General features: G+C 41.3%; 2 protein-coding genes across 2 annotated transcripts in view; both read left to right on the top strand.

The window, feature by feature from the left end:
* Positions 1-17,860, top strand: part of chpf.L (chondroitin polymerizing factor L homeolog) — a 32,039-nt gene extending 14,179 nt beyond the window's left edge. The window contains exons 2-4 of the mRNA XM_018235670.2: positions 8,631-9,195; positions 11,503-11,685; positions 14,744-17,860. Of these exons, the coding sequence (XP_018091159.1) occupies positions 8,631-9,195; positions 11,503-11,685; positions 14,744-16,003 (2,008 nt within the window). The 3' untranslated portion in view covers positions 16,004-17,860. The remainder of the gene's footprint in view (positions 1-8,630; positions 9,196-11,502; positions 11,686-14,743) is intronic.
* A 1,947-nt stretch (positions 17,861-19,807) lies between these two features.
* Positions 19,808-26,457, top strand: LOC121398174. Its single transcript, XM_041576971.1, has 2 exons — positions 19,808-21,869; positions 23,088-26,457. The coding sequence occupies exons 1-2, from the start codon at positions 21,328-21,330 to the stop codon at positions 23,716-23,718; spliced, it is 1,173 nt and encodes a 390-aa protein (XP_041432905.1). The 5' UTR covers positions 19,808-21,327; the 3' UTR covers positions 23,719-26,457.

Genomic DNA, 26,457 nt, shown 5'->3' with positions numbered 1-26,457 from the left:
GTCAGATGTGAGTCCCAAATGTGCAATTTGGCCAGTCAGAAGATCAAACAACACTTCCTAAGGGCACATAGCTGATATGGGCCAGTGATCTTTGAGAATTGCTAACACTCTCTCCTGTTTAAATTGCTTCCGTCTTTGTCAGCACTGAGATGAAAATATCTGGTGTGACTACAAGTGGTTCTGCTTATTAAAACTGATTTGCCTGGCTGCCTCTTATCAGAAATAATCTCACTCCATTTTTAAAGGAACAGTACCACACACAAGAAAGAAAATCTTTTGATTAAATCGAATATACTATTGCTCCACGTTGGTAAAAGTTATGAGTTTGCTTTAGAAAGACTACTAGAGTGTTTATAAATAGGCTGCTGTGTAGCCATGGGGTAGCCATTTAAGCTAAAAAAGGAGAATTCTTGGCAGATAAGCTCTTTACTAGAATATAGTGGGATTCTACAAAGTGCATTTGTTATGTGCTATCTAACCTGAGCCTTGAATGGCTGCCCCCATCGCTACACAGCAGTGTGTTTATATGAACTATAGTAGTGTTCCTGAAGCAAACACACCTGTTTTACTATTGCAGGGAAACAGTACATTTTATTTTAATTACTTTAATACACTTTTTGGTGTTACTGTTCCTTTAAGGTTGGTGGCAACCAGATTCTTCCTGGAGTCACAGCTACAACTGTATGTTAAGCTCCCCATAGACGCGACGATTCTTCTTGCCGAACGACTGATTTTAGGGAAGTCCGACAATCCTTCGAAATTATCGTGCGGTTAGTGGGATTCGAACGATCGTACATCTCACGATTTTTCGGCCGACATCTGTCAGGAAATTGATCGGCCAGGTCAAAAAATCTTTGTCGGTCCCAGTGCAATCTATCTATGTTTGCAGGGCCAAGCAGGCAGCTACCCTTTGTTCCGAGAAGATCGTGGTCTCACGATCAGGATCTGATCTTTTAAAAATCTCAACATATATGGCCAGCTTTAGTCATTTGGATCCCAAAGACTAATTAGCCTTTCCATGATTTTGGGTGGTTTATGTAGAGCAGTGATCCCCAACCAGTAGCTCATGAGCAACATGTTGCTCTCCAACCCCTTGGATGTTGCTCCCAGTTGCCTCAAAGCAGGTGCTTATTTTTGAATTTCTGGCTTGGAGACAAGTTTTGGTTGCTTAAAAACCAGATGTACTGTCAAACAGAGCCTCCTGTAGGTTGTCAGTCCACATAGGGGCTACCAATAGCCAATAATAGCCCTTATTTTGCACCACCCAGGAACATTTTCCATGCTTGTGTTGCTCCCCAGCTCTTTATAAATCTGAATGTTGCTCATGGGGGAAAAAGGTTGGGGACCCCTGATGTAGAGGACTGTGTTGTTGTCTCTGGATCTTTACTTAATCCCTCTTGAACACCAGAGCTACTGTTCTGAATCATAGAGTGTCAGCATATGGGAAGTAACTTGTTCACATGTTCACAGAATGTTCTAAATGTGTATTGGGGTTTAATGGAGAGCTAAAGCTTAACTAAAGATTTAGGCCAGAAATGTTGTACATTATCTTTTGTGTTTCTGTACTGCTGATGCTGTCACTTACTGTGCTTAGGGACGCACTGTGCCAGTAAATCAAAAAATAATAAAAGGAAGGAGAACTCCAGCAGAATCTCTGCAAAAGTTTTATTGCAGGTTGTGGTTACATTGATTCTGCTGGAGTTCTCCTTCCTTTTATTATTTTTAAATGTACTAGCACAGTGGAGTTGTTAGCACAGATCAACATACAATTTAGTCCTGCTCTACAGACCACTAACAACCCTTTTACTTGGGGACCCACTCAAAATATACAGTACACAGAATAGAAATGTCACAGACTGATTAGTAATTAATACATGTAATTACTACATGGGAGCACAGAAACCAGTTCAATTAGCATCAGAATTTAATAATCAGCCTTGTAGCATCAACTTATATTACGGTCCAACCTCATTTTTTACTTGATAATTTACGACGACCCCTAAGCTTCTCAACAGCTGCTCAGAGTCCACTGAGCATGTGAGAGTCGCAGACACTTTCCTAGATGGTGACCCCCTGTGACAAGTTTGAAATCCTGGATCATTGCTGCTATTAACAAGCTAAAACTTTAGGCTGGTGCAATAAGTGTAGCATATAAAATATGGCATTTTAGCCACATTCATTTTTAGGGTTGAATTCTCCTTTAACTGTGCTTAACCCTGTCAGTGAACATACATACTCTTCACACTAGCGAGGTGCACCCTTAATCAGCATTAGCGGGGGTCAGTCTAACCCTAATCACTATGAAAGACAGGCTTATTCAGACTTGCACTTTAATCGTATTTCTTTGATTTTGATGGGCTCTCTATAGCTCTTTTAATTGTGAATATAGTAAAGCTAGACGCATATTCCAATATGGCAGCCAGCTGGGTTGCATCTTGGCTAAAATTGCTTACAAAATATCTCTGCAACGTACCAAATGGCCTGGGGGTTGCACCTTTCTTTAGTGTTCTTTCAGTTTAACCCCTTTGTTGCTTCCAGAATTGCCTCGGCCCACTCCTCCATTGCTCTTCACTTTTACACTGACCTTACAAAACCCCCCCTGAAGCTCTCACGCTGTTTTTTGTTTATTTGCTTCATATCTGTTTTCAGGAGATGTTGTACTTTGGAAATATTGGGGATGCATAACATTAGAATTCCAGCCAAGTGTGAACTGAGGCTCTTCTTATGATTTTTATACACAAGACGCCTGCAGCCAAAGAGTTGTACTCTGGGGAGCTGAACTATTGATCATGGGCAAATGTTTGACCAAAGAGGCGGAACCTGCGTTCGTTGCAAAAATGATGATTTCTATCTGGTCACGTAATTTGAGGGATAATCAGACTTTGAGATTTCTTAATGGAGAACTAAACATGTCATATTTATATACTAAACTTTTTGAACCAGACTAAAGGTTCAGCATCTCTATAGTGGTAATGATCCTGGCCTTCAAAGTTATCCGGAGAACCAAGGTAGTAGTTCAGTAATTCATTTTATTCATACAGTGCACGACATGTTTCGAGCCAACACGCTCTTCCTCAGGTGAGGAAGAGCGTGTTGGCTCGAAACATGTCGTGCACTGTATGAATAAAATGAATTACTGAACTACTACCTTGGTTCTCCGGAGTTCTATGTTATAATTGAGTAAGTCTGCAGGTCTGGCGGGGCCCTGACTCTGAAGTGGAACCAGACATAATAACAAAAGGAGTACATCATCCATAAGACTATACCTTCAAAGTTATCACAGGAGTTACTCCTCTTGAGTTCAGTTAGGTGTCTGGGACACACACATGCTCCGTGTATTTTGAACAGCGTTTGAGAAGCTAAGATTAGGGGTCGTCACAAATTATTAAACCAAAAATGAGGTTTGTCATCTAATCTGATGCTGCAAGGCTGATTATTAAATTTGTTGGCCGAAGGCCAAGTGTTTTTAAACAGGTCATGGAACTACGAGGTGACGTCTAATATCCTCACATTTTGCAGCAGGGGTACTTTATTTTAATACACACGTTTCAGTGAGTCATGTGACAAAAATTACATGCTCCGATTATAATCAATGACATCACTAAGCACTGTTTAAAAGGCTATTGTGTTTGTTTGTATGTGTGTGTGTATATATATATATATATATATATATATATATATATATATATATATATATATATATATATATATATATATATATATATATATATACACTTTCCAATGAGTATCCGCACTCCAAGGCTGTTGCTAATGGCGGGGTGCACGGTAATTATGTTGTATGTATCAATTATCGGCAAACCAGCACTCCCTTTAAAAACTTGATAATTTTATTGTCGTAGTATCAAATGCCCGATGTTTCGGTCCACATTTGCACCTTTTTCAAGGATGTGAAAAAGGTCCAAATGTGGACCGATATATATATATATATATATATATATATATATATATATATATATATATATATATATATATATACACATATATACACTCAAAAGAAGACCAGCAACACCTGGATTTCTTATGAAATCAGCAAATGTATTAAAAAGTGCATGTGCAGCCAACATGATGTTTCGGTCCCTGAAATATATATATTTCCAGTATATTGCGCATTGATCTCCTAAGCTCAGTAAGTGACAGAAGCAGAGTATATGCAGTAAATCAGCAGAAAAGTAGGTTGGGAACTACTAGGAGAAAATCTGGAGGCACAGATCTTTACTGCTAAATGGCTATGGTTCACATTGGGCTGGTACAGAAGCGCGGAGCCAATTTGTTAAACCCGACCCACAACCCGGACCTACGACCCGCATGCTCGCCCACTTGGACCCACTACCTTATCCTCAACCCGATCCGCGACCCGCTGACCAATATGAAACGGGAAGTGATGTATTTGTAAACCGGAAGTGGCATCATTAGAAGTTGGCGTGATCAGAGTAAAACAGGAAGTTATGTCGTAAACCGGAAGTGACATCATTGGAAGTAGGCGTGATCAACAAAAAAGGAGTAAAACTCGCTATTGAGAAGACTATTGAAGAGAACCGCGGACCCACGTCTATACCCGCTCCCGAAACTTCTACCCTCAACCCACTGGGTACCGCAGGTTTTTGTGGGTAACCCGCGGGTACCCGACCCGCTGTAGGACTCTAGCCCAAAACATAATGTACAACATCTCTGCCCTACTGTAGTTCTCCTTTACATTCTGGGTTTGATGCCCCAAATATCATAGTCATTGAGATTTAAGTCTCAGTCACATAAGAGATAGTTATAAGATTGGATGTGATTTGATCTGATTGTGCTGGTTAGGCTTCTCCTTATAGGATATTTCCATGGTGGTCCGTGGTGAATGAATTTGTGTGAATGTAGGAGACTGGGTTTGCAACATCTTATCAGCAATAGTTATTTCTTGCATGCAAACCAATGTTTCGTAGACTGGGCAAGACTTGATTAACACTGTGCCCTAGTGCAATAACCAGTAGCAACCAATTCATCACTAACATTTAGGATTATACCTACAGTAGACTGATATAAGCTAATTTGTGATTGGTTGCTGTGTGTTGCTGCATCAAGGCAGATTTGCCCAGTGCTATGTGGTCTGATTAGCTGTCCTAAAGTCTCTGAGTTGGAGGGGTGGGGGTGGCGATTGCCTATGTTTTGGGGTAACTTTTCAGGAATCACCCAAAACATGCTGCTCCGTAAATAATTACCTAATTTGAAAGTCTGTTGGGTGCAATCTATTCACACAGCCCAGACATAGAAGTATCTTGCCATCAATATGGCAGTGTATGCTGTCAGCATCTATATATAACGTGTGAATTTGTGGGGCTACAGTGTACTCAAGGTGCTGCTGTGTGCCACAAGCAGGTGATTGTTCCATTTGGGGGAGGGGGAGATAGAGTATGCCATAGTATCTGTGCACTTATAAATCTGCTTCTGTCTTCCACCTCTGACTAATCCACTCCCTCCCCCTCTCTGGGGTACGTGTGGCAGCACAGCCGAGCCCTGAACAGAAGGACCTTATATTTACAACAGAAACAAGACAGAAACCAGATGCGGTAACAGCGGAGGGGCGGACTGATACAGAAATAAAAACTGGCTAAAATGGGCATTTTCTTACACGGCTCTGGCTACCCTCCCTTTGTGTGGATTCATTCAATTATGTTTTTATCGGTCGTGGGCCAATTGTTTCTTGTGGACCACATTGCAGGGCCGCATTATATTAAAGTACTTACATACAAAGGAGCTTATGGAGAGGCTAGAGGCCAGAAATATGCCCGTGGGCCTCCAGCCTTGCGTTATCTACTTGTTCTCCTGATGGGTGATGGACTCCTGAAACCCACAGTTTAGCACACACCAACCCAATAATGCCCTCAGAGAAGTATATGGTTTACTGAGCCCCATTGTGATTATCAGTGCATGTAGTACTGCCAAGCTCACATATGCCAATATGATTATACTGGAAAGAGAACAGAATAATTGTGTGGCTACTCTTATCCAGCCTTAGATGTACATGAGTCTTCCTGCAATATCTGGGGCTCTTCCAGGGAATCCAGTAAGCAAGGCAGACTGTTTAATGTCATTTTAGGTTTGCAACCAGAATAGTTATTTGGCTGCTTCCTAATGAGCAATTTAGAAGTACAAGGACCAGTCATAATCTCTGTCTGCCGGGCAGGGGGTAATAAATACTATACAGGCGTATGGTTGGTGTACTTAATATGGCTTGCTGCACCAACCGACAGCATGCATTACTTTTCCCCATCCCGGTACAGTGCAACTTTTTATTTATTTTTTTTTTTTTAACAAACCCACAGTGTTCTTATAATGTTTTCATTATCCTCTACATTTAGCTGCTGAAATGATGATGGATCTTTTGGCCCTGCTGGCTGGAATTCCGTCTTCAGACCTCAAAATGATTATTTCCTAATCTCCCCCACCTTTTAGTAAGATGTAAGGATATTAGGGGATTTCAGAGAAAATTAGCCAGATGGAATCCTTCTATTTAGGATTTCAGACATTTTATGTCTTTAGCAAGGGTGTATGTTTGTGTATATGTACAGTATATCTTGCCTACCATCTTCCCAAAGTTGGCAATACACGCACAGATATTATTGTACGAAATAAAATTTCCGAGACGATCGATATCTGCTAAAGACTTGGATATTGGTTGTCGTCTTGTTGATCGACAAGGAGGAAAAAGTTTCGGGCGCCTTTAAAACATCGGTCATATTTTATGCTGTATCATCAGATACAGGTAGAATTTCTACAGATATGGGACCTGTTATCCAGAATGCTCAGGACCTGGTGTTTTCCAGGTAATGGATCTTTCCGTAATTTGGATCTTCATACTAAAAAATCATGTATAGCTTAAAAAAAACAATAGGCTGGCTTTTCTTCCAATAAGAATTAATTATATTAATTATATTTCCATTTGGATCAAGTACAAGGTACTGTTTTATTATTACACAGAAAAAAAGAACATTTTTAAAGATTTGGATTATTTGAGAAAAACGGGAGCCTTTCCATATTTCAGAGCTTTCTGGATCTCATACCTGTATCTGTATGTCTGACGATTTAGCTCTTAGTAGAGAAAACTAATGATTGTAATGTGTATGGCCACCTTTAGTGTGGTGGATGCAGTCTTTTATTCCCTACAAATAGATACATTTACCTTGGTGCAATAGACCACCCTATAGTGATCCGCACAACCTTTCCTGTTCTACGTGGTTCTGTTAATATCAACCACAATAAAGGTGGCCATACACGGGCAGATCAAAGCTGCCAATATCTGTCCTTAAGACCGATTTGACAGCTTATCTGCCCGTGGAGGGGGCGTTCCGATGGGTTGCCCTCATCAATATCTAGCAAAAGATTGGACCGGTTTCATTTTTCTTACGATCGAGGACCTCGCCAAACTAACAGATCTCATAGTGTATGACCACCTTAACACTGGCCACATTCAGACAGATTTAAGGTGCCAATTTGGCCCCTTCAGACCAGGCTGGCAACTTCTCTGCCTGTGTATGGGTCCTTCCAGACAGACTGTGGCTGTACACAATAAGATTCACTCGTTTGCCAAAGTCGCAAAATGAGCAGATCTTTCCCTGAAATGCCCACTAACGGCAGGGCGATAATGTGGAAGATAATGTGCACCGACAGATCGTAGGACCACATCAACCAGCAGATGTGGTTCTCATCACAGGAAATTCAAACCTGCCTGATCGATATCTGGCTGATTTTTGTTGTGATATAGATCGGGGGACCCGTCAGAAGCCCCCGACCGTCTAAAGGACCGATATCGGCAGCTTTAATCTGCCCGTGTGTGCCGGCCTTAAGTGTTCCTACTAAAATTAAATTTTTGTCAACTTTTTTTTTCTCTTGTTACTAGTAACATCTGTGTACATTACATGCATTCTTGTTACATATCATTACTTCCGTAAGAAGAGAAAAGAAAATAATAAAGGAAGAAAATCTAAATAAACAAAAAACAGAAGAAAGAAAAACATTATACTGTGCACTTGAATTGCAATATTTACCTACAGTGTGTACCATGTCTCCAAATAATATTACTAAGCTCATGAAGCCTCTTCCCACGTACACTCCAAGGGTGGTGAACTCTGCCCATTGCCAAGTTCATATAGATCCGAGAGCATCTCTATTTAGAATCCATGTGTCCCATATCTCTGTTTTTCACCATCTAATTGTCTATTTGGTATTTCAAAAGTTCGTTGGCGTGTAAAATTTAATTTTTAAAGTTAACTTCCTATTTAGTCAGCGCTGCCTGTTGGTATCCCTTTAGTAATGTGAAAAACTCTTATATGCGCAGTAAATAAAGGGTGGCCCCTACACAGCTGAACTTCTATAGACACTTCAGACTAATCATATGTTTTTTTTAGATGTGTGGATTCAAAGCTTCACTGAGATGACACTCCTTTTGGGAATTTAATGCTGGGTAATCCATCTGTTGCTTTAACAGGGCAGCTAAGGGTCCCCCTAATGGTCCCACCCATCACAAAGCTCTATGCATATGAATCAAGCTAACATTCCATTATACTTATACTGTATGTATATGTGGACAAGCCTTAATGTTTCTAATCCACTCTCATTTTTTATTGCAGGTCTCGGTACATAAGCACAGAACTTGGCATCAGAGAGCGCCTCTTTGTGGGGGTCCTGACTTCCAAAACTACTCTGAATACTTTGGCTGTTGCAGTGAACCGGACACTTGGCCACCGACTAGAAAAATTGGTGTACTTCACTGGCATGCGTGGGCGTAAACTGCCCCATGGGATGTCAGTGGTGACCCATGGAGATGATCGACCCATTTGGAACATGTATCAGACCATGAAACACCTGCTGGATCATTATATCCAGGAGTTTGACTGGTTTTATCTGGTGCAGGACGACACGTACACAGAGGCTCACCGTATCTCTCGCTTGGCTTCTCACCTCAGCATAGACGCAGACCTGTACCTAGGGCGGCCAGAGGAGTTCATTGGGGGTGACACTGAGGGGAGGTATTGCTACGGAGGATTTGGTTACCTGCTTTCACGTAGCCTTCTCAGAAAACTGCAACCACATCTGGAGAACTGCCGAAACGACATCCTGAGCGCTAGGCCCGATGAGTGGCTGGGGAGGTGCATCATTGATTACACCCACATTAACTGTGTGGAAGAGCACGAGGTAAGCGCTTTTCCCAAAGTTAGTTAGGCTGCACCCACCCCTTGAGACTGCAGATCTAGTCTAGCTGTAAAACAACCTCATCGTTTTGTAGAGTGTTTATGTAGTAGAAAATTGTCCATTAAAGGGTCAGTATACCCCCTTTCACAAAAACATATAGGGTTTGTGCTGAGCATTTAGTTTTGCCTTTTTATTTAAAAAAGAAAAAAATCCTTTTGCATTCCCGCTGTTATGTACACTGTTTTGAACTGAAATGGCCGTGCAAGTGAATGGCCCCTCCTATATCTGTTCTGCCTTTTGCCTGATTAGTTGCATACCACACATTGTCGACCTGTGCATGCCCACCATAACAAAGCCTTTGCAGTTTGTTTATACAGAGCTCATCTAACTGTTTATAGGGGACGACAAGCATTCAAGTAAAAATGCATCAAGTTTCAATTTGTTTTTTATAATGGCATACTAAATGTCCTATGTCACCACTTGTTTAGCAAAGGTGTATATAGGTAAATACTGCCCCTTTAACCCAAAGCAACCAGTGTAAGCCAACAAGCTTGTAGAAATGGAAGCCATGTGACACACCTGTTGTAAAATGGTGCTGGCCCCCCCAAAATTTTATTTAAAGGAAAAAGTGTAACAGGTCTTAGGGCTCTTACACATGAGCGTTCTGACCTGCGCTCCCCTGCGTTCCGTTTTTTGGCGTTCAGCCGCAGGGGAGCACAGGAATAGACGCAAGTCATTATTTGAAATGGGGGTGTACTCACTCAGGCGCGTGTAGGCGCCGAACGCAGGAAAAATGCAGCATGTTGCGTCTGAACCTGCGTTCGGCGCCTACACGCGCCTGAGTGAGTACAGCCCCATTTCAAATAATGACTTGCGTCTATTCCTGCGCTCCCCTGCGGCTGAACGCCAAAAAACGGAACGCAGGGGAGCGCAGGTCAGAATGCTCATGTGTAAGAGCCCTTAAAGTTCAACCTTTACGTCTAAGTTAAACCTGTTTAACTGCTTGTCTGGAATGTCGTTTAAGTTTTAAAAATGACATATATGCAACCTTTTAACAGTATATTTAAAGGAGAAGGAGTACCATTTTTTACTTGGGGGGTGCTAAAACTTAGGCACCCCCCAAGTGACAACTTTTACTTAACTGACACCCCCGGGCGGTGCTCCTATCAGCAGAAAACTGTACCAGCCCGGGGTTCTTCTAGTAAGCACCACGGAACAATCGGCTTCCTGCTTCTTTGGGTCATCTCGTGGCTGCGCATGCACAGTATAGTGAAAAGCCGAACTTTAACGAAAAAGCCAGTTATTTCTTGCACATGCATCTGCCTGGGGAAATTTAAAAACCGAAGTATATTTAAGCTGGCCAACTACATTAAAAAAGGGTAAGGCGTTTTTCTCAATGTCTTAAATATTAATTGATGATAGGTTGAGTGCAGAGGACCTCTTGTATGTGTCTATAAATGTTGTGGTCATAGTCTCATTGCACTCCCGCTTACCGCTTTTAAAAATTAGTGGTGAGCGCAACTTTCCCTTGTTTGTTAGGTGCCTGGGTGCAGTATATAACACCAGGTATCACATGAAACTTGATTTCGCACTCGCAGGACTTTGGCAAACCTAAAAGTGATTTATTGGAGCAAAATTTACTTTCTCAAATTTTTCTATAACTTTAAAAAAAAGGCTGGGAGTACAGCCGAAAACAGCGGTTTTGCTCCAATAAATTACTTTTATGTTTTCCGAAGTCCTGCGAGTGCATTATGAATATTTATATATGAAATATATAATTCATTTTTTGGTGTTACTGTTTCTTTAAACTGAGAGCATTGTGAGCTAGCTGGGGCATGGGGATGATGGAGAGTGTAGTTGTGGAAGGATGATTGGACCTTGCAGCTTGTGGTACATGTAGGTCCATGCTGTGTGTATAACTATAAGCGCCTGCCAGTTTTCCTGGAATTTTGAAACCATTGACATCACCCTTGTGGTTTCCTGTATAAGGAATATACTATTTCAGGGAAATTAAACTTTCTTTCTCCTTACTTTTTTTTTTTGCACTCCCTGCCAACTAGTATGTAGCAAATCTTGGTAGCACATGAGTACATGCAGCCTGTGAGCACGCAGAGGGAATATTCCTGGTAAAGAAGAAGGAAAGTGCTGTTTCCTGAGCCCGAGGCCTGTGAAAGGCTGGCATTATACCTGTGCAATGCATTCTCATTTCTCATGTGTGTGTGTGTGTGTGTGTGTATAACAGTGTCTTTGTATTTGATCTGGGGGATAAATTATATGCATTGCTTACCTTTATTCTTTTTTCCTGCGCAGGGTATACAATACCGTTACTTTGAGCTGAGTAAGAATGCTGACCTGGAGAAAGAAAATGACCCACGATTTACAAATGCTTTCACTGCTCATCCTGTGCTGGATCCTGTGCAGATGTACCGGCTGCATAAACGCTTCACACATCTAGAGCTGGAGAGAACCTATCACGAGATTGAGCAGCTGCAGGTAAAGAGCAAGTTGGCAAATCAACCAGCAGAAACCAATCAGGGACCTGAACTCCCATTTCTATAATGACACCTCTCATGTATTCGCAACAACCTTGGGGCTTTGAAGAGGTAGTTCCAGTGGGGTTTGAATTATTTAGCTTTTTGATCTGCAACTCACTATATTTCAGCATCTAAATGGTTATTATGGTCCAAATTGCCCTAGCAACTAGGCAGTGGTTTAAATGAGAGATTGGAGGATGAACAGGAGAGGGCCTAATAATAATAAATAGTTACTGTAACAATAAAATTGTAGTCTCAAAACACTACTCCACCATTTTAAGGATAGAATTAGGCAGAAAAGGTTGCTAACGGTACTTAAATGGGAACTATACTGAAATAAGAAACTTCTAAATACAATCAATTAAAAATTCTGCATTGTTTCTGAAATAATCAAGTTTATGTTCAATATTCCTCTCTCTCTCTCAGTATCTGTTTTTCTTCATTCTGTCTTCATGCAGGAGCATTATATCTTATAGGGGGGGGGCTCATTTTGCCTAGAAGATGTATTAGAGCTCACTCTGTTAAAATCACCAGAAATCCTGTCGCTCTACATGCTGAATTTGTGCAAAGGGCAGTTATTTTGTTTGTACTGGAATCAGTTATTTGAATGAGCTCTAATACATCTGCTAGGAAATAAAGCCCCTCCATAAGATGTATTGAATATTTGGCTCTAACTGTCAGTGAATATCTGACACCCAACTGCTGCATCAAGAGAGAATAAAGAGAAACTGAGAGAGGGAAAGTGAACATAAACTTGATTATTTCAGAAATGATGCAGATTATTTAATTGATTGTATTTACAAAGTTTTTTATTTCAGTGTGCTGAAGCTTATATTACATTTTCATTTTAACGATAGTTCCCCTTTAATTTTTGTGATCCTCTTAAGTCTTACAGGGGAAGGGGGAGTGCATATATTTGCTGTGGGGTTTAGGTTGACCTGAGTCCCAGCGCAGAGGAGGAATATTCCCAAGATTGTAGATAGTAAACTGTGGGCGGTAACTGGCATAGAACCATAACAACTGGCCTTAACCATTTAATGATGCCTTGTTGCTCAGAAGGTTTATCTTTTTCAACTTTAACATTTAAAATGCCTTGCGTGTCACATTCTTCATATATATGTGCCCTTTTCCCCGCTTATTGTATATTTCCTGCCAGCGGCTCTCAGTTCCCAGGTACATTGCACTTCTCTGACATTTCTAAAGCATGTACTCATTTACACATTTGTCAAGAAATACTAACCCCAACTCATCCGTGGATTTCTCACTGTGCTTAAACCTGAATAGCCGGTATTTTGGTTAGTCCTGTGTTCTGCAGCAGATAAGTGCTGCTCCCCAGTGGTCACTTAACATTATTTGCAGCCTCACATCTATCAGTTTCACTGCACCCAGCTGTATTTGTATTATCCTTTAAAGTCATTATTGTGGCTCCAGCCTCAAAGCAAATACTTTTTCATTTGAAGAAAAATGTTCTTTGGTGAATGGCATTTTTGATCTACAATCACTACACCTTTTGTTTGGAGTAATACACTGCATTAAAGTGCTGCAGCACGGCACTGCTTCTGTGTTATATTATTTACTCATGGCATTTTCTCCTCTGGCAAAACCTTGCTATCGTCCACTTACAATCTATTCCTCATACAAGTGGATAGTGGCTCATATAAGGCAGTCTTGTGGCCCTCAGCTATATGTACAATGGTTAGCCCCAGACCACATGCCCAGTAGATCCACATCTAAACAGCCACAAAGTCATTCATTATATTCCATACAGGACCCAAACGGCTGCCAGTTCTATCAAATAAGGCCAAACCTGCAGCCATTATTGCTATATTCTAAATAGCTTTCATAGACATTCCCAAAAGTAACTACTGGAGGCGTAAGTTCCTATTCTAGAGAATGTGAACATTTTATTTAAAACCCAGGAGGGTCATGCAGAGACAGCAGCGGGTAAATCTCAAGGGAAGAGTAATTACAGAGGGAGAGTATAGATTAAAGGAAACGGAACTGTAGGGGCCCTACTCTCTAAATGATCTGAATTCAGCAGAGACACCGGCATCATAACCAGAGAGGATTATGCTCGACATATTCCTGGAAACTAGGACACCCACAGTATTGGCTTTCTTTATGGAATAAAAAGATCAAATGCATTACTTTAGACAGTTATTATGTTCTCAGGAGGGAGTTCGTATGTGCGCCAGTTATAGTTCTATACTACAGAAAATCAAATGTGAATACCTCTCTTTCAAGGAGCATATGAACACACCCAGAGATTTGCCAAGGCAGGTTGTCACCTTGGGATGTCAGCGGGGAATGTATAGGTCAGCCAAATCTCTATCAAAACATTTCTTTGTGTGTAAAAAGTACTGTCGGGAATGCAGAAAGTACAGAAGCTCAGATGCTCCCCATAGATCACAAAATGAGAGCAGATATTGGAAAATCAGTGTTCTGTTCTCACAGTTTTTATAATATGTAGAAGAGCAAGCACACATTCAGCCCACAGGGGTACCAGCCCCACAGTTTGGGAACCTTGGCTATAGAGAAAAGTCTCTGCACGTACTCCATGTATACTGCTTTCTGCAGTGGGAGTATTTAGTTTGGATTTTTTGTGTTAGCCATTCAAAGATTAGTCAAAACCCTGGCAAAATATGAGCAGCATTATTAGACAAGGTTGCTTTATATGCAGACTCTTATGCTCCCACAAACCTCCCAACATGTTCATCATGCTTGTGGGATTATTAACACGCACACTGGGAATCTTCAGGCCGGAGCAATGCTCTGCAAAAGTGTTTTACTATAGAAATAGGTGAAGTCCAAAGGCTACTCGTAAACCAATTGCAATGCAAATTAGAGGGCTTTAGCTGCCCTTTAAACATCAAAGCTTGTCTTGTTGTTTTGTTCCTCATTAAAGTAAAAGGCAAATAAAAATGTCTTGGTATTTTTTTTGTTTTTTTTGCAGTCTGATTCACTAAATACTTGAGCAGCTTTATTCTTAACATCCTTTATTCATATTTGTTTTCCAGAGGGAGATACAGAATACCAGTAGCCTGTCAGTGGAGGGGGAACATTCTGCCACATGGCCCCTAGGAATCAATTCTCCCTTCCAGCCACGGACGCGGTTTGAAGTCCTACGCTGGGATTACTTCACGGAGGACCAAACCTACTCCTGTGCTGACGGTTCTCCAAAGTGCGAGCTGATTGGAGCTGACCTTGCAGACGTCACTGATGTCATAAGCACGGCAGTGGATGAACTGAACCGCAAGTACCAGCCTGTGTTACACGTGCGTAAACAGCAGCTGCTGAATGGCTACCGGCGCTTTGACCCTACGCGTGGAATGGAGTACACCTTGGATTTTCAGCTGGAGTTGGTGACTCAGAAGGGACATAGTCGCTCTATCACCAAGCGTGTACACCTTGTGCGTCCACTCAGCGAGGTGGAAATTATCCCAATGCCATACGTGACTGAAGCCAGTCGCATCAACATCATCCTTCCTCTAACGGCACGAGATCGGGAACATGCAGCTCGTTTCCTCCAGGCCTTCATAGATATTCAAGGCAACGAAAACTCCCTTCTGACGTTGCTTTTTATTTATGACCCGTTCCAAGCCCAGCAGGTCAGCCAGAATGATATATTTGGCCAAGTCAAAAGTCTCATTGCTGAATATGAGCGAAAAAACCATGACCTAAAAATCCCATGGATCAGTGTAAAGACTGATGCACCCTCCCAAATCCGATTAATGGACATCATCTCCAAAAAGCACCCGGTAGATACGCTATTCTTTCTGGCTGGTGTTGGCAGCCACTTGAACACAGAGTTCCTCAATCGCTGCCGCATGAACACCATCAATAACTGGCAGGTCTTCTTCCCCATCCACTTCCAAGGCTACAACCCTGAAGTGTCGGAGCATGGTCAGCAGTCTCATTCTGCAACACTGGAACTTTTGAGAGATGCCGGGCGGTTTGACAGAGATGTGTTTGAGGAGTCCTGCTTCTACAATGCCGACTACATGTCTGCCCGTTCCAAAATGAGTGCCGATGCTCAAGAAAATGAAGAGATCCTGGAGATGTTGGACATTTATGAGATGTTCATCCGGTACTCTGGACTCCATGTCTTTCGGGCTGTGGAACCAGCGCTGCTTCAGAATTACCGATCAAGGTCTTGTAACCCGCGGCTCAGCGAGGAGATTTATCACCGGTGCATTCAAAGCAATCTGGAGGGTCTGGGGTCTCGATCTCAGCTTGCCATGCTGCTGTTTGAGCAAGAACAGGGTAACAGCACTTGACCTAAGCTTTAGGTTTGACTGCCTCATATATTGCATCATGGTCATGGAGGGATTTTAGACTGCCTGCAGGACTCTGATGTGTTAAAAATTAGGGGCAGACGCCCCACATTTCCCCTCTTTTAGCACAATCTTTGACTGATCTTGCTTTCTATCCATGACACTTAGGAAACCAAAACGTTGTCGGACGCGAGGGGATATTCCCTTCAGCAATGACTGTCAGAAGCTCCACATTCCATTGGTTGTGTGTGTACGTACGTATGTATGTGTGCTTGTTATGAGTGATACCCCATTGCCCCCAGACTTACAAGAACAGACTCCACTCCGATACTAACATGACGGACACTGATTTGAGGAGAGACTGGGTTTTGTGTGCCCTCTTCTTCACAATTCACGGATCTGTGATCCTGGGAAAGCAGCAGGCTTGGCGCTTGACCTGGAACAGCCACAATGTCTCATTTTTTTATTGTTCAGTAGATGTTTTAATTGACTTTATGAAGTAGATTCTATTTAGTCTCTTCTGTAGCATTGTCTGTTTTACCTCTGATATCTCTGTTGTGTGGGGCTGATGATCTCTGTCTGTGTTATGTATATTAAAGTGGTACTCGCCCAACTCTATGGCATCTCTTCCCGTTGCAGCTGCTGCGGAGTTGTGACATTTTTAAAGTCAATAACAGGTTATAGGGGTGGGACACCTGATAAATGAAGTTTAAGAATATATTTATTTAATTCCTCATGCTACAACCATTGTAGGTTATATTGTGCAGCCAGTTGGTACCATTAACTTAATGACTCCATGACAAAGTGAGTGAGCCACTTTACGGATACAACCAAACCATATATCTAATTAGGGGTTATATTTCAACCATGGGGTATTCATTTTGCAGGTATATAGTATGTATGTATGTATGTATGGGAGCTGCCATATTGTGCTCCCCAGAAAATGACTCTTTTGACATAACTAATATGGCAGCTCCTACATGCAGATATACAGAGAAAGCTTCTGTACGTACCATAGCCAATGCCTTTAGGTGCATAGAATATATCCCTTACTTGAAAATGTTTATGCTGTATTTTCCATTTAAAGATCATTTAACCCCTAGACTAATACTTGTTTAATTTGATTGCAAAAATGCAGAACTGTTGTGTACAAGTTCCCATATACAGCAGGTTAATTTACACCATCCCTGATTCCCATTGAATTAACCTTCCACCACACATGCAAATCATGCAAATAGGGGCACTATTTTGGAGCTTCACCTGAAACTTCAGGAAGAAAGGGAGTCAGCCCAATGGAACCCAGGAAGTGGGCTTGGGAAATCAGGAGACTCGTTCTGCATACAGGGCTGCTGTAGCTGGCAGTTGGTACAGCACCTCCGTTCATTAATGCCAACAACATAACATGAAGTTTATTTGGGTTCCTATTTTATCGTACAGACCCCACTGTTCAACACTACCATATGTATATATGTGCGTCCATTGTCATGTGTGCGTGTGCGCCATACGGCTAAACCATTGTTTTGTCAGAACGTGATTTCTTTTTTTTTTCGGACACTTTCTATTTGTTATTTTTTTTTTAATCTCACCACTGCATAGCGTCTGGCAGTAAAGAGGATAATCAGAAAATATTTTAGAATAAGCATTGGGGGGGGAGTACATGTGAGAATCGCAATTCCATGATTGGGGTGAAGATGAAGTAATCAGAGGAGACTCTTTTTGTATGGTAAATTTGAGACCCCGCAGGCGCCTCTCAGAAGCAAATTGTTTTTATATTATAAATATATTTAATGTTTTCCTTTTATTTGTTTTTTTTTGTCATCGATTTAAATATTCTACTTTAATAAAAATGCAGGAAAGTCACTATGTGGGTGTATTTGTTATTGTACTTACATACATATATACATACATACAGTACATACATACATATATACATACATACATACAGAGGGGAAATATTGTGCATCTCATTCCTATCACTCCCAGCAGTCTCATCTCCCAAGCGCAGGCCTATTAGAGCCTCCTAATGCTTGGCCAACATTGCCCAAATTGTTGTAATTATTTGGCCTTAAAGTCTGTGGCTAAAGACTTTACCCAGGGAAATTGTGCCTGATCTTGCACATAAACACACATATGCTCAAAACACCTCCCTTCTGTGCCCAAAACACTCTCTTATCAATATAAATACTATATTATACTAAATATATTGTAGTTGCAGGTCTAGATACTTGTCCTCATTTAACTAAAGACCTAGCAACGGTGATCTGTTTTCCATGGTCCCTGGCCTTTTCAAACATCTTGGGTTTTGGATGACAGAACAGGAGACTGAGTAGAAAGCAGGGCAACTAATCTCCCTGAATCTGCCTGTGTGCCCTGACCCTTACTGGGGGTTCCCCAAAAACAGTGAGCAAAATAGCCTTTGGCTAATGTTAGACGGGACTAAAAAAACGTCTTGCTGAAATATGCAGGTCGAGAATCCGCCCCTTGCTTCCATTAGCCTCATGTCCTACCTGCTCCTGGAACAATTGTGTAAAGAAAGAAATGAGAAACTGCATTCTCGCCCTCCATATTTCAGCACCTGATTTTCAGCCCCGTCTAGCATTAGCCTTAAACTGTCACGTGGAACTGCTGTAACATAGTAATCTAGCAGGATTCCAGGAGTCAATGTAAAGGTTAATATTTGTATTTCTTGTGTATCATACAAGTGCCATAACCTTTAGTCTGTACTTAAACTAAAACTCCTTGTGGCACTTCAGTGGCATAGGGCTGCTGTATCACTTCCCATGGTTAGCAGCCTTATCCCACGAGAAAGAAATCTCCCTTTCCATGTAGCCATAATTTGCCTTCCAAAAGCACAGCTGACCTCCACAGAGTCAGGGGTCCCCAACCTTTTTTAAGCGTGAGCCACATTCAAACGTAAAGAAAAGTTGGAGAGCAACATAAGAAAGCACAAAGTTCCCGGAGGTTCCAAATATAGGCTGTAATTGGCTATTGATAGCCCCTATTCTGGCCACCAACAGGAGGCTCTGGTTGGCAGAACACAGTTTTTGTGCCACAAAACTTGCCTCCAAGCCTGGAATTCAAAAATAAGCACCTGCTCTGAGGCTACTGGGAGCAACATCCAAGGGGTCAGAGAGCAACATTTTGATCATGAGCCACAGGTTGGGGATCACTGGTCTAGGATATAATGCATGTATTGAGGTCTATGGTATGTTAATGCATGTGGGCATCCTACCCCGTACAATGTCACTGCACATGTTCTCTAACCCGGATATACAGGAGATGGAGAGTTGTGTAGTTCCATGGAGACCCAGGGCACAATAAGTGCTCAGCCTCTCATCCTATCTGATTTTCAGGCAGGGCCCCCTAAACTCATAACAAGGTTACAGATATATAGAAACATTGGGGTAACAATCACCCTACTATAGTTCCAGGGGTACCCAGGGCACAATTAAGCACTTGCCCCAAATCTCACTCTGACCTTAAAGAGATACAACAGAAAATAACCTTTTTTTATATCATATATCATAACATTATCTTTGAATGCTATTTATAATTTTGCCATAAAAATATTTGCCTGATGCTTTTACATTACCTTTCTTACCCCCGTGTTCCTCTATGAAGAGGCTGCCATATTTGTGCAGCAGTAGTCGGTTAGCATTAGAAACTCTAACTGACAGACTGAGATGAGTCAGGTTGGCAAAACAGTCAGGTTTAGGAACTTCAAGTAATAATTACTTACAAAAGCAGAACTATCCGCAAAAAACGATCAACGTGACCTATATGTAACTTTTAATGTAGATTAATATTTTGAAAAGAAAATGTTTAGTGTCAGTATCAGCTGGGCCCCCTTAGCTCATAACAAGGTTAAAGATAAATAGAATCATTGGGGTAACAGTCACCTGCTATACATACAGTTCAATGAGATTAATGGTAAGGTGCTCTCTAACCTGCAGAGCTTACAGTTCAAGTGGACAGGTAATATACAGGCACAGGTGGGAGTGCAGTCCATGTATAAAGGTCTGACGATAATTTTATTTTCATGACATGGAGCAGTAGGAGTAGCAGAGCAGTTTCTGTTTCCTTTGTGTGTCTCACTTTCATTTCATTAAAACACACAAATGTCTTGCCCTGTAATGAATACTTTTGCATTTAAAGTAACACAACACCTTAACACAAGAGCCTTTGGTGTATTGATTGTCTGAAGAGCTCGTTCCAAGCACAATGACTTTACCTGTTGGGTGCTCAAACAGGAGGCACCATGGACACCAAAATGTCCAACCTCCAGCCCTCCAATTATTGCTGAAGTATAACTCTCAGTATCCTGAGACACTGGTAGTGGCAGTACGACACATGTATTTGTCTGGAACTACCTCAAGGGGGAGCCTATGTGCTGTGTAACCAAGTTTATATGTATAATTGGCTTGATGAAAAGCCGAGGCCATATGATAGCGAACACATCGAATTTAACCAAGAAAATGCCAACCTTAAATGGGCAAGGATCTAGAAAGGTGGCAAACAAGCAGGTCTGTGAAGCAGGCAGTGGTAGAGAGAGGCAGCAATCATACATAGGCCCGTGCATCAGGCAGTGGTCGAGAAAAATCCAAATGAGCAAATCAGACGGCACTCCGGATAGGTTTGAGAGGTTTATTGCAACATTAGGGTAACAGCTTCACCTTACGCATTTCGGGAAACATTCCCTTAATCATAGGCATATGGTCGAGATAGGTAGCAATCAAGTGTAAGTCCGTGCATCAGGCAGTGGTCAAGACAGGCAGCAATCAAGTGTAAGTCCGTAGAGCAGGCAGAAATCAGAGCCGGGAAATCAAACAAGAACAAAGGTACAGGCAAGGCAAGAATGTAAGATGAAGCAAGAACAAGAACAAGCGGGGGCAAGATCAATGGATTTTAATATGATATGGGAAGGGACTGGCTTAAATACCCCATAATGATAACTGACACCTGACCGTAATGAGATTAGAAGAGGAGACAGAGTAACAAAGGAAATCTAAGCAGTGGTGTATAAAAAGTGCCCTCTCGAGCAGAAAGAGGGGGGGGGGTCAATGTAATTTGTTTTTCCTCCAGGATCTGGTTGTTAAATGATTAAATCCAAACACCTAATTTAAACCATCTCACCAAAGAAACGAAAGACATCATAACATCTGCAACGTGACTGGTCATGTTCTGATGACTTTCCCTTTATTTTTTTTTCAGTAGTTTCATTTTCCTTTCTCATGATATAAGGAATGTCAGAGCTGAGTTCAGCGAGTAGTGCTGTGTAGAGACAGGTGCAGAGCTTTGCTGTGGGGCCCTTAACAGTCTCCAATATAATGAATTATCTGGAAGACACATCTCCTTGCCCTCTAAGTGAGGAGGAGAGCAAACTGGCCTATGGAGCAAAGAAGAGAGCCTTGGATATTTTTTATGACCTGGAGAAAAGAGACAGTGTTTTGGTAGAATGTGTTAATTCTATTGGGTGGTTTCCATCTCTCACCCCTCACCTGGTGCACAGTCTGAGGACAGAACTGGAGCGAGTGACTTTTGTGAAAGTGGACCACCCATTCTATGCCATTTGTTACATCTACCCCAGATCACATGAGAGGACAATATATTTGGGCCCCCGATTCTGGAAACAAGGGGAGATCCTAGGGGCAGATTCTCGCCCTGGGTTACTGATCAAAAAAGCAGCACAGTTTCTTTTTCACAAAACTCTTGGTGCGGTGCCGGTGGGACAAGGAACAGCTGTGCAAGGGCAACGCCATGAACCACGTCTGATTTCAGCCAATCAGATTCACAGTGAGAGTGAAATGGTCTTAAACCATCAAGACAGGGAAACAGCACAAGATTCTGTTTGTGAAGATTCTTATAGCAGGTAAGATAATGGCAAATGTCACAGGATTTAGTGCTCAACTGCATAATAGGCTCACGCCAACACTTATCACTTATACACACATTGATATAATATATAGTGAATAAAGAACCCCCTCTCTTTAAATATAAGGATAATACAAGTTACTGAGGAGTTCCATGACTATATAAAAGCAAGAAACTGAAGACCAAGTGTTTTAACACAGGTCAGGGAACTCCAACATGACTTCTCATATCACATTTTGCAACAGGGTGTACCTTATTTATTATAATACACAAGTTTCAGTGAGTCATGTGAAATATATATTATTATAATATGTGCTTAGAGATGTCATCAGTTATAATTGATGCTTTAATGATGTCATCAGTTATAATTGATGCTTTAATGATGTCATTTATGTCACGACTTTTGAAACATATGTGTCTTCTAAAAGTTAATATACCCCTGTTGTAAAATATAAAGATATTGCAATTTACTAAGGAGTACTGTGACCTGTATTAAAACTTTGTGTGTGGTACAGTGAGCCCAGCATTAAATGGTATGGTGAACTTCAATGTCTTGCATTTTGTTTCACCCAAATATACATAGGTATCTGATAGATATCTGAATGATTGGCAAGGCCATCAGGAAGGCCCCGTACATTTAAGGGGAGGTTCACCTCTTAAATTTTAGTAAGTTATAGAATGGCAAATTCAAAGCAAATTTTTATTATTTATTTTTTTATAGATTTGTAATTATTTGCCTTTTTCATCTGACTCTTTCCAGCTTTCAAATGGGGGTCACTGACCCCATCTAGAAAACAAATGCTCTGTGAAGCTAATAATGTATTGTTATTGCTACTTATTATTATTCAACTTTCTATTTAGCCCCTCTCCCATTCATATTTCAGTCTCTTATTCAAATCAATGCATGGTTGCTAGCGTAATTTGGACCCTGTTAGCCAGATTGTTGAAGTTGCAAACTGGAGAGCTGCTGAATAAAAAGCTAAATAACTCAAAAATAAGAAAAAAATAAAACCAATTGCAAATTGTCTCAGAATATCACTCTCTACATTATATTAAACGTTAACTCAAAGGTGAACAACCCCTTTAAGCAAGCACATTGGGGTAAAGAGGAGGAGTCTCGAGTACTGGTTATATAGGATTTATTTAAATATATTAAACTCAATATATACTTTACACATATACATTACACCTAATCTAATGTATGTTTTGGTTTCAGACCATCATTATTGAGTAATGCATCTAAAGGCTCTTTACTGAGTGAGGAAGAGTGGAACTTGGCAGAGGAAGCAAAGCAGAGAACCCTGAGGATTCTATTTGATGCTCTGGAGAAAAAAGACAGTCTCTTAGTAGAGAATCCTGAGGATTTTGTTGGCATTCAAAGACTGAAAAACTGCCCTCTGATCCCCCAACACTTGGTGCAAGACCTGATCACTAGACTTCTGAAGGTTACATTTATGAAAGGCAAAAATGTGCTTTGTGAGACCTTCTATCTTGTGCCGGATTCAGATGAAATCATTATATATCTGAGCCCAGACTTTTGGCACCAAAAGGAGATGTTGGACAGCGGGTCCCGCCCTGGAACTCTCATTCTGGAATTATCACAAGTCCTGGGGTATAAACGTTACCTAGAGAGAATCACAGAAGACAGAGAAGGAGACGTTCCACCCATGGTCCCACTTTCGGCTTCTAACATCTGCTCGGCGTTTGAAACCTGGATGAGCCACAAAGGATTGTACTCTGGATTCTATTCCTGCTGCGGGGAGGAGTCAAGGGATTCCGTGTGTGCACTTTCTGATCTGAGCGTCCTTTTAAATGATATAATCCCACCACCTGTAATACCCAAATGAATATAAGAACAACTTGATATAGAGTATTGGATTCCTGCGACAAAACCCAAATATTAGTACCTCTGGTATTGTGGAATTAAACTGAATTGTACACCACTTTCTTTGGACTTTATGTGCCAAAATAAACAGGCTCTAAAGTAATTCCTAAACTATAGGGCTGGCCCTAAGGGCACCCAGAGCTATGAATTGAACACGAGATAAAGGTACAATGGGCGAGATAAAGGTACAATGCCTATTTTTGCTATGGTTATTGCTTGTAAATCAGTTGTGTAAATAAATACATTTTTTTCAGTTTCAAGATATTCCATTATTTTACATGTACAAACAGACTAATAAATACTCATACAGACTGGTTCCTACTAATACATCCTTCTGAATCCTCAGAACTCTGGTTTGGCCAGGGGCAGATACCCGTACAATTAACATTGTGAAGTCTCAGAACTAAGAAATCAAATACGAATGTCAAGTACAACAGAAAACAACAACCCATTACCACCATTACCAACCACCCAATCCTGGGGGTGGAGGGCTTTCTCAATTGGCCAGGGATAGTTTATATAATGGGAGGACTCACATGACTCTTCCTCTCTTAGCAGGTAGTGAATCTCCTGGTGGGTCTGAGATGGAAGTAGGTCTCCATATGGGAGCCCAAGGCCAAGTTCCTAAGATAACAAATCCTTATTGAAGCCAGGGTGAAGGGGCTCCACTTATGAGGCTTACCAAGTAACTGACTAGCTAATGTAATAGTAGACCACAAGGTGTAAGGGATAGTGAGCAAGATCAGTCCTGTGTGCCACCATAAAGCAATGCAGTTATCATTCTATACTAGAAATATCTCTTAGTGTAGGTGCCACAGCCAGAAAAGGACTGTAGTTTTTTTTAAGTTTTTTTTTATTGTGAGTCAACAGGAAACTGAGGGAAAGGGGTTCAGGAATAGGAAGTTACAGTTTAAACAGTCTGATTCATAGGCATACAGCACATAGGTAGTACATGGTAAAGATAATCACACAGAACTACATGAGACATTTAAGGCTCATTTTCTGGGTCTAGTAAACTTCTTTAGTTTAACTGGAGTGAGGTATAGCTGGTGGATGAACTTGAATTGGTCGGTCTCTAACAGAGATCAAAAAATTATAGAGACTGTGTGTGACCTCTTCCCAATCATCTGGGTCCACTGACGGAGCATCAGCCTGCCACTTTTGTTGGGCTCTATCAAATGATTCAGGGAGGCATACAATTAATGATCTATACAGTTTAGAGACAAGTTTGTCTCGTCTGTCGTCCCATAGGGACTCTTCGAAACTAGGGGTAGCATATGTGATCTGCAGTGAGGAAAATCTGCTTAGAAAGCTTCTCTAAAATTAAAATATCTAAACTACTGGATCGTCTGTTGAGCAGTCAGTTGCTTGAGTTTAACCATGGTAGGGAATCAACCAAGAGGTTGCTTGAGAAATCTTACCTGCAATTTGGGCAGTAGTAGAAGTCCTGCAGTTTTCACAAATGGGGAGATTAGCTTTTTTTCCCAAAGAGGTAAGTGGGGGGAGTTTCGTATATGGGACATTGTGGATTGCCTCTAGTGAGCCCAACAGTTCTTAGCAATGTGTTATTAGGGTTTTCCTCATCTGGATGGAACTACTAGTGGACATGGTTTAACGGCCTGCTATGTAGTAAAGAAAAAGGTGGGGGAGACCAAGCCCCCCCTGTCAATAGGGGCTGTTAAAGAGATCCATGAAAGTCTGGGTGTTTTATTGGCCCATAGAAAGGGGGTGAGCAAGTAGGTAATTCTTTTAAAGAAGGAAAGTGGGATCTGAACCTGTAAGTTCAGCAGCATATATATTTACCCATCCCCATATAGTCATTGGGAGTTTGGCCCATGTTGTTAGAGCTTGCTTAAAATGTGCGAGGATTGGTTGTTCGCTATGAAGGAGGTAGAATCTATAGAGATGTTAATACCTAAGTATTTAAACTGTAAAACACATTACAGCCCTTTTATTGTTGCAGCCTGGGTTGGGAGGGGGTCCATTGGCATAAGCACAGATTTCTCTTGATTTATAGTTAGGTCAGAGAAGTCTCGAAAGTCGTCTAGTATGTTCAGAGCAATTTCTAGTGATTGGTTGGGATCAGCAAGGAACAGCAGTAAATAGAGCCAGCTTATCCTCTAGAGCACCTAGGCGAAAACCTTGCATTGTTTGGGATGAGGGGTTTTATACAACAATTGGACCCATTTGATAAAGTTTGGGTCAAACCCAAATTTGCATATTGCTGCTCATAGGTACTGCCATTCTATCACATCAAAGCTTTAGAACCTTTGAGGTGACCAATCTGAAGGTGTGTGTGGAGTCTAGAAAGGGACCCTATTAGTTATCCTTGAGAGAATTCCACTGTAGGGGATGCCAAAGCACTGTGGTGTCCATTCTGTCTCCAAGATGTGTGACTGATATATACTGCCTGATGTTGTCTTGCTGAATCTGTTTGCTTTGAAAATTAAGTGTACAAAGGGAGTGCCTTTACTGTTCAATAAACCTTCAGTTTATGGTTAAGAATCACTGGCACCCATTTCTTTTATTCTTTATACTGTCACAGCACCTCAAAAGAAAGAGTCACATGTAACAATACCCTGCTGTTACGTGTACATATAGGAGATTTACAAATTACTCTGGGACCAGACCAACGGAAACATGCTATACTATTCTTACAGTTTCTAATGGAGGAACCTTGCATGTTATCACAACAATTCAA

The sequence above is a fragment of the Xenopus laevis genome, chromosome 9_10L, assembly GCF_017654675.1.
Source record: "Xenopus laevis strain J_2021 chromosome 9_10L, Xenopus_laevis_v10.1, whole genome shotgun sequence".
Classification (NCBI taxonomy): domain Eukaryota; kingdom Metazoa; phylum Chordata; class Amphibia; order Anura; family Pipidae; genus Xenopus; species Xenopus laevis.
This window is presented reverse-complemented; position numbering and strand designations above follow the sequence as displayed.